This window comes from Engystomops pustulosus, chromosome 5, assembly GCF_040894005.1.
Source record: "Engystomops pustulosus chromosome 5, aEngPut4.maternal, whole genome shotgun sequence".
Classification (NCBI taxonomy): domain Eukaryota; kingdom Metazoa; phylum Chordata; class Amphibia; order Anura; family Leptodactylidae; genus Engystomops; species Engystomops pustulosus.
The window spans coordinates 209,146,954-209,166,036 of NC_092415.1; the positions used below are offsets into that span (position 1 = coordinate 209,146,954).

Sequence of the window (19,083 nt, forward strand, 5' to 3'; positions counted from 1 at the left end):
CTCCGGCCGCAGGGAGTCGCTGCAGGTGCTTGTCCTCTCCGTCAGTTCCTCCTCCGGCCGCAGGGAGTCGCTGCAGGTGCTTGTCCTTTCCGTCAGTTCCTCCTCCGGCCGCAGGGAGTCGCTGCAGGTGCTTGTCCTCTCCGTCAGTTCCTCCTCCGGCCGCAGGGAGTCGCTGCAGGTGCTTGTCCTCTCCGTCAGTTCCTCCTCCGGCCGCAGGGAGTCGCTGCAGGTGCTTGTCCTCTCCGTCAGTTCCTCCTCCGGCCGCAGGGAGTCGCTGCAGGTGCTTGTCCTCTCCGGCAGTTCCTCCTCCGGCCGCAGGGAGTCGCTGCAGGTGCTTGTCCTCTCCGTCAGTTCCTCCTCCGGCCGCCCGGTGTCGCTGTGGCCTCCGCTCTCAGCAGTTCTTCCTCCGGCCGCCCGGTGTCGCTGTGGCCGCCGCTCCCGGCAGTGACAGGGGGCGGGGCGGGTGTTGCCGGGTGAGAGGGGAAGGGTCGGGGGTTGCAGGGCGGGCTCTGTGCGGTGTGTGCCGGATACTTGCGCTCTTACTCCCCGGTTTCTGGTGTCGGTTCCGCCGGAGGATTTCCCGCCTCTCCCTCAGGTAAATCCTCCCGCCATTACCTCAGGCCCTGTGACGTCATACACCACGCTGCATGACGCAACCCCCTGTAATTACCGGAGATGTGACGTAATAACCGCCATGAGACCACGAGACTCTGAGCATGAGGAGGGTCTGGGGGTCTCTAGTGTTATATACACATATGAGGAGGGTCTGGGGGTCTCTAGTGTTATATATACACATATGAGGAGGGTCTGGGGGTCTCTAGTGTTATATATACACATATGAGGAGGGGTCTGGGGGTCTCTAGTGTTATATATACACATATGAGGAGGGTCTGGGGGTCTCTAGTGTTATATATACACATATGAGGAGGGGTCTGGGGGTCTCTAGTGTCATATATACACATATGAGGAGGGGTCTGGGGGGCTCTAGTGTTATATATACACATATGAGGAGGGTCTGGGGGTCTCTAGTGTTATATATACACATATGAGGAGGGTCTGGGGGTCTCTAGTGTTATATATACACATATGAGGAGGGTCTGGGGGTCTCTAGTGTTATATATACATATGAGGAGGGGTCTGGGGGTCTCTAGTGTTATATATACACATATGAGGAGGGGTCTGGGGGTCTCTAGTGTTATATATACATATGAGGAGGGGTCTGGGGGTCTCTAGTGTTATATATACACATATGAGGAGGGGTCTGGGGGTCTCTAGTGTTATATATACACATATGAGGAGGGGTCTGGGGGTCTCTAGTGTTATATATACACATATGAGGAGGGGTCTGGGGGTCTCTAGTGTTATATATACACATATGAGGAGGGGTCTGGGGGTCTCTAGTGTTATATATACACATATGAGGAGGGGTCTGGGGGTCTCTAGTGTTATATATACACATATGAGGAGGGTCTGGGGGTCTCTAGTGTTATATATACACATATGAGGAGGGGTCTGGGGGTCTCTAGTATTATATATACATCATATGAGGAGGGGTCTGGGGGTCTCTAGTGTTATATATACACATATGAGGAGGGGTCTGGGGGTCTCTAGTGTTATATATACACATATGAGGAGGGTCTGGGGGTCTCTAGTGTTATATATACACATATGAGGAGGGTCTGGGGGTCTCTAGTGTTATATATACACATATGAGGAGGGTCTGGGGGTCTCTAGTGTTATATATACACATATGAGGAGGGTCTGGGGGTCTCTAGTGTTATATATACACATATGAGGAGGGTCTGGGGGTCTCTAGTGTTATATATACATGACACGGTCTGGGGGTCTCCGCTGTTATATCTTGTATAAGGGTCTGGGGGAGCTCCCATGATGCATTGCTCCCTGTTTGAGACTGTAGCTGCTCGCTGCTGCCCCAGAGCTGTAATCACACTTCTGCTGGAGGTGGATACGTGGTATCTCAGCTGTTGTTATAACCTTGGTGACCAGGGGTCCTTGGATGGGAGCGAGGACGTGATGTAGCAGAGCCGACGCTGCTCACTGACTGCTCCTCCCCTTCGGCTGGGAGGTGGGGGGCTAGGGGGCTGCCCCCGGAGTCTCGGGGGTCCTCACTTCCCGCAGGTCTCCCCCTGAATACTCGTCTTTGTTCTCCGCTTTGTCGCTGATCCGATGAAGGGGAAGAGATTTCGGCCTAATCTTTGTTTTCTGTGCCAGATCTAATATCTTAGGAGGTTGTGGGAGGACAGGAGGGGCCATGGACTGCACTGGTGTCCTCACACTGCTGTGCTCTGGACTCTTCCAAATCCCCTAACTCATGCTCTTAGGTGTAGGTCTGATTACACATCTCTCCAGGGACAATACATAGCACTGGCTGCAGAGAGCACAGAGCACAGCAGTGTGAGGTCTGATTACACATCTCTCCAGGGACAATACATAACACTGGCTGCAGAGAGCACAGAGCACAGCAGTGTGAGGTCTGATTACACATCTCTCCAGGGACAATACATAACACTGGCTGCAGAGAGCACAGAGCACAGCAGTGTGAGGTCTGATTACACATCTCTCCAGGGACAATACATAACACTGGCTGCAGAGAGCACAGAGCACAGCAGTGTGAGGTCTGATTACACATCTCTCCAGGGATAATACATAACACTGGCTGCAGAGAGCACAGAGCACAGCAGTGTGAGGTCTGATTACACATCTCTCCAGGGACAATACATAACACTGGCTGCAGAGAGCACAGAGCACAGCAGTGTGAGGTCTGATTACACATCTCTCCAGGGACAATACATAGCACTGGCTGCAGAGAGCACAGAGCACAGCAGTGTGAGGTCTGATTACACATCTCTCCAGGGACAATACACAACACTGGCTGCACAGAGCACAGCAGTGTGAGGTCTGATTACACATCTCTCCAGGGACAATACATAACACTGGCTGCAGAGAGCACAGAGCACAGCAGTGTGAGGTCTGATTACACATCTCTCCAGGGATAATACATAACACTGGCTGCAGAGAGCACAGAGCACAGCAGTGTGAGGTCTGATTACACATCTCTCCAGGGACAATACATAACACTGGCTGCAGAGAGCACAGCAGTGTGAGGTCTGATTACACATCTCTCCAGGGACAATACATAACACTGGCTGCAGAGAGCACAGAGCACAGCAGTGTGAGGTCTGATTACACATCTCTCCAGGGACCCTACATAACACTGGCTGCAGAGAGCACAGGGCACAGCAGTGTGAGGTCTGATTACACATCTCTCCAGGGACAATACATAACACTGGCTGCAGGGAGCACAGAGCACAGCAGTGTGAGGTCTGATTACACATCCCTCCAGGGACAATACATAACACTGGCTGCAGAGAGCACAGAGCACAGCAGTGTGAGGTCTGATTACACATCTCTCCAGGGACAATACATAACACTGGCTGCAGGGAGCACAGAGCACAGCAGTGTGAGGTCTGATTACACATCTCTCCAGGGACAATACATAACACTGGCTGCAGAGAGCACAGAGCACAGCAGTGTGAGGTCTGATTACACATCTCTCCAGGGACAATACATAACACTGGCTGCAGAGAGCACAGAGCACAGCAGTGTGAGGTCTGATTACACATCTCTCCAGGGACAATACATAACACTGGCTGCAGAGAGCACAGAGCACAGCAGTGTGAGGTCTGATTACACATCTCTCCATGGACAATACATAACACTGGCTGCAGAGAGCACAGAGCACAGCAGTGTGAGGTCTGATTACACATCTCTCCAGGGACAATACATAACACTGGCTGTAGAGAGCCCAGAGCACAGCAGTGTGAGGTCTGATTACACATCTCTCCAGGGACAATACATAACACTGGCTGCAGAGAGCACAGCAGTGTGAGGTCTGATTACACATCTCTCCAGGGACAATACATAACACTGGCTGCAGAGAGCACAGAGCACAGCAGTGTGAGGTCTGATTACACATCTCACCAGGGACAATACATAACACTGGCTGCAGAGAGCACAGAGCACAGCAGTATGAGGTCTGATTACACATCTCTCCAGGGACAATACATAACACTGACTATAGAGAGCACAGAGCACAGCAGTGTGAGGTCTGATTACACATCTCTCCAGGGACAATACATAACACTGGCTGCAGAGAGCACAGCAGTGTGAGGTCTGATTACACATCTCTCCGGGGACAATACATAACACTGGCTGCAGAGAGCACAGTGCACAGCAGTGTGAGGTCTGATTACACATCTCTCCAGGGATAATACATAACACTGGCTGCAGAGAGCACAGCAGTGTGAGGTCTGATTACACATCTCTCCAGGGACAATGCATAACACTGGCTGCAGAGAGCACAGAGCACAGCAGTGTGAGGTCTGATTACACATCTCTCCAGGGACAGTACATAACACTGGCTGCAGAGAGCACAGAGCACAGCAGTGTGAGGTCTGATTACACATCTCTCCAGGGACAGTACATAACACAGGCTGCAGAGAGCACAGAGCACAGCAGTGTGAGGTCTGATTACACATCTCTCCAGGGACAATACATAACACTGGCTGCAGAGAGCACAGAGCACAGCAGTGTGAGGTCTGATTACACATCTCTCCAGGGACAATACATAACACTGGCTGCAGAGAGCACAGAGCACAGCAGTGTGAGGTCTGATTACACATCTCACCAGGGACAATACATAACACTGGCTGCAGAGAGCACAGCAGTATGAGGTCTGATTACACATCTCTCCAGGGACAATACATAACACTGGCTATAGAGAGCACAGAGCACAGCAGTGTGAGGTCTGATTACACATCTCTCCAGGGACAATACATCACACTGACTGTAGTCAGAATGGTGGTGGTTGCTGCCAGGTTCTCCCAGCGTGGGGTCTGTGTCCTGTGTTGCTTGTACAGAGGGTCTGTTGTGCAAGGAGACCCTCTCTGTGTGTTTCCCATGGGAATGTAGCGTGTACGTGGCCTCTGATCGCCTTGGGTGTACACACTGAGGGTTGTGTTTGGGCCTGGTACTTGGGCACATGGTGGGTCAGTGGGGCCGCTGTATAGGATAGAGCCATAACTGCCCCTCCCCCACCTCCACAGGTCATGTGATTCCATGGAAGTTTCTTAGACTATTTCCTAGAACAACTTCACTGTCATCAATCAGTGAGGTGCAGGACAGGATCGCAGCCTCCAGTCCCTGTTATATGGAGACTCCATGATACCGTTTTTCACATAGTTCATAGGTCAGAGTTCATACATGTCACCAGCGGGTTACACTCCATTGCTGCACTACAATGTTACATTCTGTACAATACAATTACTGGGTCACATTTTCACTTGTTACATTGTTATACTGATCTATAGGATCACTTGTTACATTGTTATACTGATCTATGGGATCACTTGTTACATTGTTATACTGATCTGTGGGATCACTTGTTACATTGTTATACTGATCTGTGGGATCACTTGTTACATTGTTATACTGTTCTATGGGATCACTTGTTACATTGTTATACTGATCTATGGGATCACTTGTTACATTGTTATACTGATCTATGGGGTCACTTGTTACATTGTTATACTGATCTGTGGGATCACTTGTTACATTGTTATACTGATCTGTGGGATCACTTGTTACATTGTTATACTGATCTGTGGGATCACTTGTTACATTGTTATACTGATCTGTGGGATCACTTGTTACATTGTTATACTGATCTGTGGGATCACTTGTTACATTGTTATACTGATCTGTGGGATCACTTGTTACATTGTTATACTGATCTGTGGGATCACTTGTTACATTGTTATACTGATCTGTGGGATCACTTGTTACATTGTTATACTGATCTGTGGGGTCACCTGTTACATTGTTATACTGATCTGTGGGATCACTTGTTACATTGTTATACTGATCTGTGGGATCACTTGTTACATTATTATACTGATCTGTGGGATCACTTGTTACATTGTTATACTGATCTGTGGGATCACCTGTTACATTGTTATACTGATCTGTGGGATCACTTGTTACATTGTTATACTGATCTGTGGGATCACTTGTTACATTGTTATACTGATCTATAGGATCACTTGTTACATTGTTATACTGATCTATGGGATCACTTGTTACATTGTTATACTGATCTATAGGATCACTTGTTACATTGTTATACTGATCTATGGGATCACTTGTTACATTGTTATACTGATCTGTGGGATCACTTGTTACATTGTTATACTGTTCTATGGGATCACTTGTTACATTGTTATACTGATCTATGGGATCACCTGTTACATTGTTATACTGATCTGTGGGATCACTTGTTACATTGTTATACTGATCTGTGGGATCACCTGTTACATTGTTATACTGATCTGTGGGATCACTTGTTACATTGTTATACTGATCTGTGGGATCACTTGTTACATTGTTATACTGATCTATAGGATCACTTGTTACATTGTTATACTGATCTATAGGATCACCTGTTACATTGTTATACTGATCTATGGGATCACTTGTTACATTGTTATACTGATCTATAGGATCACCTGTTACATTGTTATACTGATCTATGGGATCACTTGTTACATTGTTATACTGATCTATAGGATCACCTGTTACATTGTTATACTGATCTGTGGGATCACTTGTTACATTGTTATACTGATCTATAGGATCACTTGTTACATTGTTATACTGATCTATGGGATCACTTGTTACATTGTTATACTGATCTGTGGGATCACTTGTTACATTGTTATACTGATCTATAGGATCACTTGTTACATTGTTATACTGATCTGTGGGATCACTTGTTACATTGTTATACTGATCTATAGGATCACTTGTTACATTGTTATACTGATCTATGGGATCACTTGTTACATTGTTATACTGATCTATAGGATCACTTGTTACATTGTTAGACTGATCTGTGGGATCACTTGTTACATTGTTATACTGATCTGTGGGATCACTTGTTACATTGTTATACTGATCTATAGGATCACTTGTTACATTGTTATACAGATGTATAGGATCACTTGTTACATTGTTATACAGATGTATAGGATCACTTGTTACATTGTTATACTGATCTATGGGATCACTTGTTACATTGTTATACTGATCTATAGGATCATTTGTTACATTGTTATACTGATCTATAGGATCACTTGTTACATTGTTATACTGATCTATGGGATCACTTGTTACATTGTTATACTGATCTATGGGATCACTTGTTACATTGTTATACTGATCTGTGGGATCACTTGTTACATTGTTATACTGATCTGTGGGATCACTTGTTACATTGTTATACTGATCTGTGGGATCACTTGTTACATTGTTATACTGATCTATGGGATCACTTGTTACATTGTTATACTGATCTATGGGATCACTTGTTACATTGTTATACTGATCTATAGGATCACTTGTTACATTGTTATACTGATCTATAGGATCACCTGTTACATTGTTATACTGATCTATGGGATCACTTGTTACATTGTTATACTGATCTATAGGATCACTTGTTACATTGTTATACTGATCTATAGGATCACCTGTTACATTGTTATACTGATCTATAGGATCACTTGTTACATTGTTATACTGATCTATGGGATCACTTGTTACATTGTTATACTGATCTATAGGATCACTTGTTACATTGTTATACTGATCTGTGGGCTCACTTGTTACATTGTTATACTGATCTATGGGATCACTTGTTACATTGTTATACTGATCTATAGGATCATTTGTTACATTGTTATACTGATCTATAGGATCACTTGTTACATTGTTATACTGATCTATGGGATCACTTGTTACATTGTTATACTGATCTATGGGATCACTTGTTACATTGTTATACTGATCTGTGGGATCACTTGTTACATTGTTATACTGATCTGTGGGATCACTTGTTACATTGTTATACTGATCTATGGGATCACTTGTTACATTGTTATACTGATCTGTGGGATCACTTGTTACATTGTTATACTGATCTATGGGATCACTTGTTACATTGTTATACTGATCTATAGGATCATTTGTTACATTGTTATACTGATCTATAGGATCACTTGTTACATTGTTATACTGATCTATGGGATCACTTGTTACATTGTTATACTGATCTATGGGATCACTTGTTACATTGTTATACTGATCTGTGGGATCACTTGTTACATTGTTATACTGATCTGTGGGATCACTTGTTACATTGTTATACTGATCTATGGGATCACTTGTTACATTGTTATACTGATCTGTGGGATCACTTGTTACATTGTTATACTGATCTGTGGGATCACTTGTTACATTGTTATACTGATCTATAGGATCACTTGTTACATTGTTATACTGATCTATGGGATCACTTGTTACATTGTTATACTGATCTGTGGGATCACTTGTTACATTGTTATACTGATCTATGGGATCACTTGTTACATTGTTATACTGATCTGTGGGATCACTTGTTACATTGTTATACTGATCTGTGGGATCACTTGTTACATTGTTATACTGATCTATGGGATCACTTGTTACATTGTTATACTGATCTATAGGATCACTTGTTACATTGTTATACTGATCTGTGGGATCACTTGTTACATTGTTATACTGATCTATGGGATCACTTGTTACATTGTTATACTGATCTGTGGGATCACTTGTTACATTGTTATACTGATCTATGGGATCACTTGTTACATTGTTATACTGATCTATAGGATCACTTGTTACATTGTTATACTGATCTGTGGGCTCACTTGTTACATTGTTATACTGATCTATGGGATCACTTGTTACATTGTTATACTGATCTATAGGATCATTTGTTACATTGTTATACTGATCTGTGGGATCACTTGTTACATTGTTATACTGATCTATGGGATCACTTGTTACATTGTTATACTGATCTGTGGGATCACTTGTTACATTGTTATACTGATCTGTGGGATCACTTGTTACATTGTTATACTGATCTGTGGGATCACTTGTTACATTGTTATACTGATCTGTGGGATCACTTGTTACATTGTTATACTGATCTGTGGGATCACTTGTTACATTGTTATACTGATCTGTGGGATCACTTGTTACATTGTTATACTGATCTATAGGATCACCTGTTACATTGTTACTTCTTCCCCTCTATATGATGACTTGTAGCATGGTTACACATATAGTGGCTGCTTCCGCAGTTTCAGGGGATATTTCAGGCGGAGGATGAGGGTTATGTCATGTGCAGGAGGAGTCCCCTGGCTGCCGGCCAACTGCTCACCAGGCAACACAACTCCAGTACACGGCTGTCATGGAAGGATACGTGATCCTGTGTGTACTGGGCCTATAGTATCAGACCTCGCATTGTCTGGTAACAAAACTCTGGGTATAAGTGGAGCGTCCCTTTAACATCTGTGCAATGTATGCTGGGAGAAGAACACTGGACGTAAACTACTTGTAATATGAATGTAAAACTCTCCAAATGTAACATCACTGGAGGGAGAGACCTGCACTCATTATTATCATTACATTTCAGCAGCTCATATACTAATCACCCGGGGAGCAGATATCACAGCATAGAACAGAGAGCAACATCGGCACCGCACGAGAGTGTGACCACAGCCGGAAATCATTCATTATCCATCAGCAATGAATCTTCACCATCACTTCTGCTTTTCCCTAAATGTTACCAAACTATTCTGCTGCTGGTGCAGTCACTGTGTACATACATGACATTACTTATCCTGTACTGATCCTGAGTTACATCCTGTGTTATACCCCAGAGCTGCACTCACTATTCTGCTGCTGGTGCAGTCACTGTGTACATACATGACATTACTTATCCTGTACTGATCCTGAGTTACATCTTGTATTATACTCCAGAGCTGCACTCACTATTCTGCTGCTGGTGCAGTCACTGTGTACATACATGACATTACTTATCCTGTACTGATCCTGAGTTACCTCCTGTATTATACTCCAGAGCTGCACTCACTATTCTGCTGCTGGTGCAGTCACTGTGTACATACATGACATTACTTATCCTGTACTGATCCTGAGTTACCTCCTGTATTATACTCCAGAGCTGCACTCACTATTCTGCTGCTGGTGCAGTCACTGTGTACATACATGACATTACTTATCCTGTACTGATCCTGAGTTACATCCTGTATTATACCCCAGAGCTGCACTCACTATTCTGCTGCTGGTGCAGTCACTGTGTACATACATGACATTACTTATCCTGTACTGATCCTGAGTTACATCCTGTATTATACTCCAGAGCTGCACTCACTATCCTGCTGCTGGTGCAGTCACTGTGTACATACATGACATTACTTATCCTGTACTGATCCTGAGTTACATCCTGTATTATACTCCAGAGCTGCACTCACTATTCTGCTGCTGGTGCAGTCACTGTGTACATACATGACATTACTTATCCTGTACTGATCCTGAGTTACATCCTGTATTATACCCCAGAGCTGCACTCACTATTCTGCTGCTGGTGCAGTCACTGTGTACATACATGACATTACTTATCCTGTACTGATCCTGAGTTACATCCTGTATTATACTCCAGAGCTGCACTCACTATTCTGCTGCTGGCGCAGTCACTGTACATACATGACATTACTTATCCTGTACTGATCCTGAGTTACATCCTGTATTTTACCCCAGAGCTGCTCTCACTATTCTGCTGCTGGTGCAGTCACTGTATATACATGACATTACTTATCCTGTACTGATCCTGAGTTACATCCTGTATTATACCCCAGAGCTGCACTCCCTATATAATCGCTGCTTCTGTCTATGGGTTTTCTTCTGTCTTACAGCTCTTAAAACCGCAATTCCAGACAAAACCATTAGACAGGAGCGGCGCTGTGCTGAATCCTGGGATAATTCCTCTGATTGTTAATTGCATTATTGGGAATAAATGTTAATGTCTGTGACTCTTCCTTTGCAGGTCCTTCATGTGTCTTGGAAGGAGACAGTCAGCAGTGGAGTAGCCGTCCAGTCGCATAACGTGATGGGGCGCAGGTGATAGTGACTGAGGATGCCCCTGACTGACAAGCTGCGTGAAAGGATATCACAGGCCTTCTACCGCCATGGTCTACTGTGCGCGTCCTACCCCATCCCCATCATCATCTTCACAGCCCTCTGCATCATAGCCTGCTGGTGAGTCCTGACCCCGGAGCTGAGAACCATGGAGGCTGCTCTCTAGTGATGGATAGGCTGTATTCTCAGTGATGACACCGCTGCTCTCTAGCGATGGATAGGCTGTATTCTCAGTGATGACAGCGCTGCTCTCTAGTAATGGATAGGCTGTATTCTCAGTGATGACACCGCTGCTCTCTAGTGATGGATAGGCTGTATTCTCAGTGATGACACCGCTGCTCTCTAGTGATGGATAGGCTGTATTCTCAGTGATGGCACCGCTGCTCTCTAGTGATGGATAGGCTGTATTCTCAGTGATGGCGCCGCTGCTCTCTAGTGATGGATAGGCTGTATTCTCAGTGATGGCACCGCTGCTCTCTAGTGATGGATAGGCTGTATTCTCAGTGATGGCACCGCTGCTCTCTAGTGATGGATTGGCTGTATTCTCAGTGATGTCACCGCTGCTCTCTAGTGATGGATAGGCTGTATTCTCAGTGATGGCACCGCTGCTCTCTAGTGATGGATTGGCTGTATTCTCAGTGATGTCACCGCTGCTCTCTAGTGATGGATTGGCTGTATTCTCAGTGATGTCACCGCTGCTCTCTAGTGATGGATAGGCTGTATTCTCAGTGATGGAGCCGCTGCTCTCTAGTGATGGATAGGCTGTATTCTCAGTGATGGAGCCGCTGCTCTCTAGTGATGGATAGGCTGTATTCTCAGTGATGGAGCCGCTGCTCTCTAGTGATGGATAGGCTGTATTCTCAGTGATGGCACCACTGCTCCCTCGTGATGAATAGGCTGTATTCTCAGTGATGGAGCCGCTGCTCTCTAGTGATGGATAGGCTGTATTCTCAGTGATGGAGCCGCTGCTCTCTAGTGATGGATAGGCTGTATTCTCAGTGATGGCACCGCTGCTCTCTAGTGAGGGATAGGCTGTATTCTCAGTGATGGCACCGCTGCTCTCTAGTGAGGGATAGGCTGTATTCTCAGTGATGGCACCGCTGCTCTCTAGTGAGGGATAGGCTGTATTCTCAGTGATGGCACCGCTGCTCTCTAGTGATGGATAGGCTGTATTCTCAGTGATGGGGCCGCTGCTCTGCAGTGATGGATAGGCTGTATTCTCAGTGATGGCACCGCTGCTGTCTAGTGATGGATAGGCTGTATTCTCAGTGATGTCACCGCTGCTCTCTAGTGATGGGTAGGCTGTATTCTCAGTGATGGCCCCGCTTCTCTCTAGTGATGGATAGGCTGTATTCTCAGTGATGGCACCGCTGCTCTCTAGTGATGGATAGGCTGTATTCTCAGTGATGGCACCGCTGCTCTCTAGTGATGGATTGGCTGTATTCTCAGTGATGGCGCCGCTGCTCTCTAGTGATGGATAGGCTGTATTCTCAGTGATGGCACCGCTGCTCTCTAGTGATGGATAGGCTGTATTCTCAGTGATGGTGCCGCTGCTCTCTAGTGATGGATAGGCTGTAATCTCAGTGATGGCACCGCTGCTCTCTAGTGATGGATAGGCTGTATTCACAGTGATGGCGCCGCTGCTCTCTAGTGATGGATAGGCTGTATTCTCAGTGATGTATCTGCTCTCTAGTGATGGATAGGCTGTATTCTCAGTGATGGCGCCGCTGCTCTCTAGTGATGGATAGGCTGTATTCTCAGTGATGGCACCGCTGCTCTCTAGTGATGGATAGGCTGTATTCTCAGTGATGGCACCGCTGCTCTCTAGTGATGGATAGGCTGTATTCTCAGTGATGGTGCCGCTGCTCTCTAGTGATGGATAGGCTGTAATCTCAGTGATGGCACCGCTGCTCTCTAGTGATGGATAGGCTGTATTCACAGTGATGGCGCCGCTGCTCTCTAGTGATGGATAGGCTGTATTCTCAGTGATGTATCTGCTCTCTAGTGATGGATAGGCTGTATTCTCAGTGATGGCGCCGCTGCTCTCTAGTGATGGATAGGCTGTATTCTCAGTGATGGCACCGCTGCTCTCTAGTGATGGATAGGCTGTATTCTCAGTGATGTCACCGCTGCTCTCTAGTGATGGATAGGCTGTAATCTCAGTGATGGCATCGCTGCTCTCTAGTGATGGATAGGCTGTATTCTCAGTGATGGGGCCGCTGCTCTCTAGTGATGGATAGGCTGTATTCTCAGTGATGACACCGCTGCTCTCTAGTGATGGATAAGCTGTATTCTCAGTGATGGCACCGCTGCTCTCTAGTGATGGATAAGCTGTATTCTCAGTGATGGCACCGCTGCTCTCTAGTGATGGATAGGCTGTATTCTCAGTGATGGCGCCGCTGCTCTCTAGTGATGGATAGGCTGTATTCTCAGTGATGGCGCCGCTGCTCTCTAGTGATGGATAGGCTGTATTCTCAGTGATGGCGCCGCTGCTCTCTAGTGATGGATAGGCTGTATTCTCAGTGATGCCGCCGCTGCTCTCTAGTGATGGATAGGCTTTATTCTCAGTGATTGATAGGCTGTGTTCTCAGTGATGGATAGGCTGTGTTCTCAGTGATGGCACCGCTGCTCTCTAGTGATGGATAGGCTGTATTCTCAGTGATGGATAGGCTGTGTTCTCAGTCACGGACAGGCTGTATTCTCAGTCACGGATAGGCTGTGTTCTCAGTCACGGATAGGCTGTGTTCTCAGTCACGGATAGGCTGTGTTCTCAGTCACGGATAGGCTGTGTTCTCAGTGACGGATAGGCTGTGTTCTCAGTCACGGATAGGCTGTGTTCTCAGTCACGGATAGGCTGTGTTCTCAGTCACGGATAGGCTGTGTTCTCAGTCACGGATAGGCTGTGTTCTCAGTCACGGATAGGCTGTGTTCTCAGTCACGGATAGGCGGTGTTCTCAGTCACGGATAGGCGGTGTTCTCAGTCACGGATAGGCTGTGTTCTCAGTGACGGATAGGCTGTGTTCTCAGTGACGGATAGGCTGTGTTCTCAGTGACGGATAGGCTGTGTTCTCAGTGACGGATAGGCTGTGTTCTCAGTCACGGATAGGCTGTGTTCTCAGTCACGGATAGGCTGTGTTCTCAGTCACGGATAGGCTGTGTTCTCAGTCACGGATAGGCTGTGTTCTCAGTGACGGATAGGCTGTGTTCTCAGTGACGGATAGGCTGTGTTCTCAGTGACGGATAGGCTGTGTTCTCAGTGACGGATAGGCTGTGTTCTCAGTGATGGCACCGCTGCTGTCTAGTGATGGATAGGCTGTATTCTCAGTGATGTCACCGCTGCTCTCTAGTGATGGGTAGGCTGTATTCTCAGTGATGGCCCCGCTTCTCTCTAGTGATGGATAGGCTGTATTCTCAGTGATGGCACCGCTGCTCTCTAGTGATGGATAGGCTGTATTCTCAGTGATGGCACCGCTGCTCTCTAGTGATGGATTGGCTGTATTCTCAGTGATGGCGCCGCTGCTCTCTAGTGATGGATAGGCTGTATTCTCAGTGATGGCACCGCTGCTCTCTAGTGATGGATAGGCTGTATTCTCAGTGATGGTGCCGCTGCTCTCTAGTGATGGATAGGCTGTAATCTCAGTGATGGCACCGCTGCTCTCTAGTGATGGATAGGCTGTATTCACAGTGATGGCGCCGCTACTCTCTAGTGATGGATAGGCTGTATTCTCAGTGATGTATCTGCTCTCTAGTGATGGATAGGCTGTATTCTCAGTGATGGCGCCGCTGCTCTCTAGTGATGGATAGGCTGTATTCTCAGTGATGGCACCGCTGCTCTCTAGTGATGGATAGGCTGTATTCTCAGTGATGGCACCGCTGCTCTCTAGTGATGGATAGGCTGTATTCTCAGTGATGGTGCCGCTGCTCTCTAGTGATGGATAGGCTGTAATCTCAGTGATGGCACCGCTGCTCTCTAGTGATGGATAGGCTGTATTCACAGTGATGGCGCCGCTGCTCTCTAGTGATGGATAGGCTGTATTCTCAGTGATGTATCTGCTCTCTAGTGATGGATAGGCTGTATTCTCAGTGATGGCGCCGCTGCTCTCTAGTGATGGATAGGCTGTATTCTCAGTGATGGCACCGCTGCTCTCTAGTGATGGATAGGCTGTATTCTCAGTGATGTCACCGCTGCTCTCTAGTGATGGATAGGCTGTAATCTCAGTGATGGCATCGCTGCTCTCTAGTGATGGATAGGCTGTATTCTCAGTGATGGGGCCGCTGCTCTCTAGTGATGGATAGGCTGTATTCTCAGTGATGACACCGCTGCTCTCTAGTGATGGATAAGCTGTATTCTCAGTGATGGCACCGCTGCTCTCTAGTGATGGATAAGCTGTATTCTCAGTGATGGCACCGCTGCTCTCTAGTGATGGATAGGCTGTATTCTCAGTGATGGCGCCGCTGCTCTCTAGTGATGGATAGGCTGTATTCTCAGTGATGGCGCCGCTGCTCTCTAGTGATGGATAGGCTGTATTCTCAGTGATGGCGCCGCTGCTCTCTAGTGATGGATAGGCTGTATTCTCAGTGATGCCGCCGCTGCTCTCTAGTGATGGATAGGCTTTATTCTCAGTGATTGATAGGCTGTGTTCTCAGTGATGGATAGGCTGTGTTCTCAGTGATGGCACCGCTGCTCTCTAGTGATGGATAGGCTGTATTCTCAGTGATGGATAGGCTGTGTTCTCAGTCACGGACAGGCTGTATTCTCAGTCACGGATAGGCTGTGTTCTCAGTCACGGATAGGCTGTGTTCTCAGTCACGGATAGGCTGTGTTCTCAGTCACGGATAGGCTGTGTTCTCAGTGACGGATAGGCTGTGTTCTCAGTCACGGATAGGCTGTGTTCTCAGTCACGGATAGGCTGTGTTCTCAGTCACGGATAGGCTGTGTTCTCAGTCACGGATAGGCTGTGTTCTCAGTCACGGATAGGCTGTGTTCTCAGTCACGGATAGGCTGTGTTCTCAGTGACGGATAGGCTGTGTTCTCAGTGACGGATAGGCTGTGTTCTCAGTGACGGATAGGCTGTGTTCTCAGTCACGGATAGGCTGTGTTCTCAGTCACGGATAGGCTGTGTTCTCAGTGACGGATAGGCTGTGTTCTCAGTCACGGATAGGCTGTGTTCTCAGTGACGGATAGGCTGTGTTCTCAGTGACGGATAGGCTGTGTTCTCAGTGACGGATAGGCTGTGTTCTCAGTGACGGATAGGCTGTGTTCTCAGTGACGGATAGGCTGTGTTCTCAGTGACGGATAGGCTGTGTTCTCAGTGACGGATAGGCTGTGTTCTCAGTGACGGATAGGCTGTGTTCTCAGTCACGGATAGGCTGTGTTCTCAGTCACGGATAGGCTGTGTTCTCAGTCACGGATAGGCTGTGTTCTCAGTCACGGATAGGCTGTGTTCTCAGTCACGGATAGGCTGTGTTCTCAGTCACGGATAGGCTGTGTTCTCAGTCACGGATAGGCTGTGTTCTCAGTCACGGATAGGCTGTGTTCTCAGTCACGGATAGGCTGTGTTCTCAGTCACGGATAGGCTGTGTTCTCAGTCACGGATAGGCTGTGTTCTCAGTCACGGATAGGCTGTGTTCTCAGTGACGGATAGGCTGTGTTCTCAGTGACGGATAGGCTGTGTTCTCAGTGACGGATAGGCTGTGTTCTCAGTGACGGATAGGCTGTGTTCTCAGTGACGGATAGGCTGTGTTCTCAGTGACGGATAGGCTGTGTTCTCAGTGACGGATAGGCTGTGTTCTCAGTGACGGATAGGCTGTGTTCTCAGTGACGGATAGGCTGTGTTCTCAGTGACGGATAGGCTGTGTTCTCAGTGACGGATAGGCTGTGTTCTCAGTCACGGATAGGCTGTGTTCTCAGTCACGGATAGGCTGTGTTCTCAGTCACGGATAGGCTGTGTTCTCAGTCACGGATAGGCTGTGTTCTCAGTCACGGATAGGCTGTGTTCTCAGTCACGGATAGGCTGTGTTCTCAGTCACGGATAGGCTGTGTTCTCAGTCACGGATAGGCTGTGTTCTCAGTCACGGATAGGCTGTGTTCTCAGTCACGGATAGGCTGTGTTCTCAGTCACGGATAGGCTGTGTTCTCAGTCACGGATAGGCTGTGTTCTCAGTCACGGATAGGCTGTGTTCTCAGTCACGGATAGGCTGTGTTCTCAGTCACGGATAGGCTGTGTTCTCAGTCATAAATGGATATGTTTTTACTCCGTTTTTTTTTTTTTTTTGCTCTTTTTTCGCTTCCCCCCCTTCCTAATCCTGTCACTTTCTCGTGTTCCCGTGCACAGATCTGTGCGGATTACTTTCTAGCAAATTTTACTTCTCCGTTATTATTCCGGGACACTGGAAAAAAAATTCCATATGTGGTGACATTGGTGATAACCGCCTTTGCGTCACTTTCTTGTGGGCTCAGTTTTTACGTTTTTCCCTGTGCGCCCCAAATCCCGCGTCTGCTTTATTCTCTGGTCCGATCGCGGTGACAACAAATGAAAACAACGTGGACGGAAAAATAATCGGTTTCTCGGTCTTCTGACGCTGGTAACTTTCTCATACTCCGGTGCTCGGAGCTGGGGGAGGGGTCATTTTTTGCGAGATGAGATGAAGTTTGCATCAGGCATTTTGGGAGGCGGCGATACATAATATGTTGTTTTTTACTGTTTATTTAGTTTTAATTCAGTTCTAGGGAAAGGGGGGGGGGGTTGAATTTTTAATATTTTAGTTTTAAGTTTTTATATATTTTTTTACTATTTCTCAGACCCTCTAAGGTACTTTAACCCTCGATGGTCTGATCTTTCCTGCCATATACTGCAGTATTACTGTATATGGCATATTTACATAGGATTCGTTACACTGGCTCATTGTAACGAATCTTCAGAAACCATGCAGCTTCGGGTCTGCCGGAAGACCCCAGGCTGATATTACAACCTATTGGCACCTCCCGATGACATCAGGGAGAGCAGCAATCTCAACAAAGATGGCGGCAGGAAACAAGGCAATGAACCCGACCGCGGGTGTTAGCTGCAAATGCAGGAAACTCCATTTTTGTATAAAGAGGGCTCAGCCCCTGAGTGTTCTTCATACACTCTTCGCTGAGTGAGTGAGCGTGAAGGGGTTAATGCCGTCAGTGAGCTTGAAAGGGTTAATTCTTTGCCAGGTCTTATGTCCCTATGATAACACTTGATATGCAACTTCTGTAGGGGTATATTTCGGCATTGTGCACCCTGGGTGCAGACATGTCCCTACAGAGACTGTAAGATGAGGCGCCGCAGCAGCTGCAGCATCATACTGTTCTCAGTACACACAGGACAGTAGTATGTGATGGCAGGAGGAGACATTTCCACTGGCACCACATATGATCTGTACATCTGCGCTGTCACTGGGCTCTTGGGTGCCGGCGGCCCCTGGGCTCTTGGGTGCCGGCGGCCCCTGGGCTCTTGGGTGCCGGCGGCCCCTGGGCTCTTGGGTGCCGGCGGCCCCTGGGCTCTTGGGTGCCGGCGGCCCCTGGGCTCTTGGGTGCCGGCGGCCCCTGGGCTCTTGGGTGCCGGCGGCCCCTGGGCTCTTGGGTGCCGGCGGCCCCTGGGCTCTTGGGTGCCGGCGGCCCCTGGGCTCTTGGGTGCCGGCGGCCCCTGGGCTCTTGGGTGCCGGCGGCCCCTGGGCTCTTGGGTGCCGGCGGCCCCTGGGCTCTTGGGTGCCGGCGGCCCCTGGGCTCTTGGGTGCCGGCGGCCCCTGGGCTCTTGGGTGCCGGCGGCCCCTGGGCTCTTGGGTGCCGGCGGCCCCTGGGCTCTTGGGTGCCGGCGGCCCCTGGGCTCTTGGGTGCCGGCGGCCCCTGGGCTCTTGGGTGCCGGCGGCCCCTGGGCTCTTGGGTGCCGGCCCCCGTCAGACAGCGTTAACCCTGAATAACCTGGGATAGTC

General features: G+C 47.6%; 1 protein-coding gene across 2 annotated transcripts in view; it reads left to right on the forward strand.

Annotated features, from left to right (window-relative positions):
• Positions 1–390: 390 nt before the first annotated feature.
• SCAP (SREBF chaperone) overlaps positions 391–19,083 on the forward strand; it is a 31,044-nt gene continuing 12,351 nt past the window's right edge. Inside the window, exons 1-2 of one of the 2 annotated variants that reach the window (XM_072154515.1) lie at positions 391–473; positions 11,033–11,244. In XM_072154515.1, the coding sequence (XP_072010616.1) occupies positions 11,123–11,244 (122 nt within the window). In that variant the 5' untranslated portion in view covers positions 391–473; positions 11,033–11,122. Of the gene's footprint in view, positions 596–11,032; positions 11,245–19,083 lie in introns of both variants that reach the window. The other variant, XM_072154514.1, reaches the window with a different exon arrangement.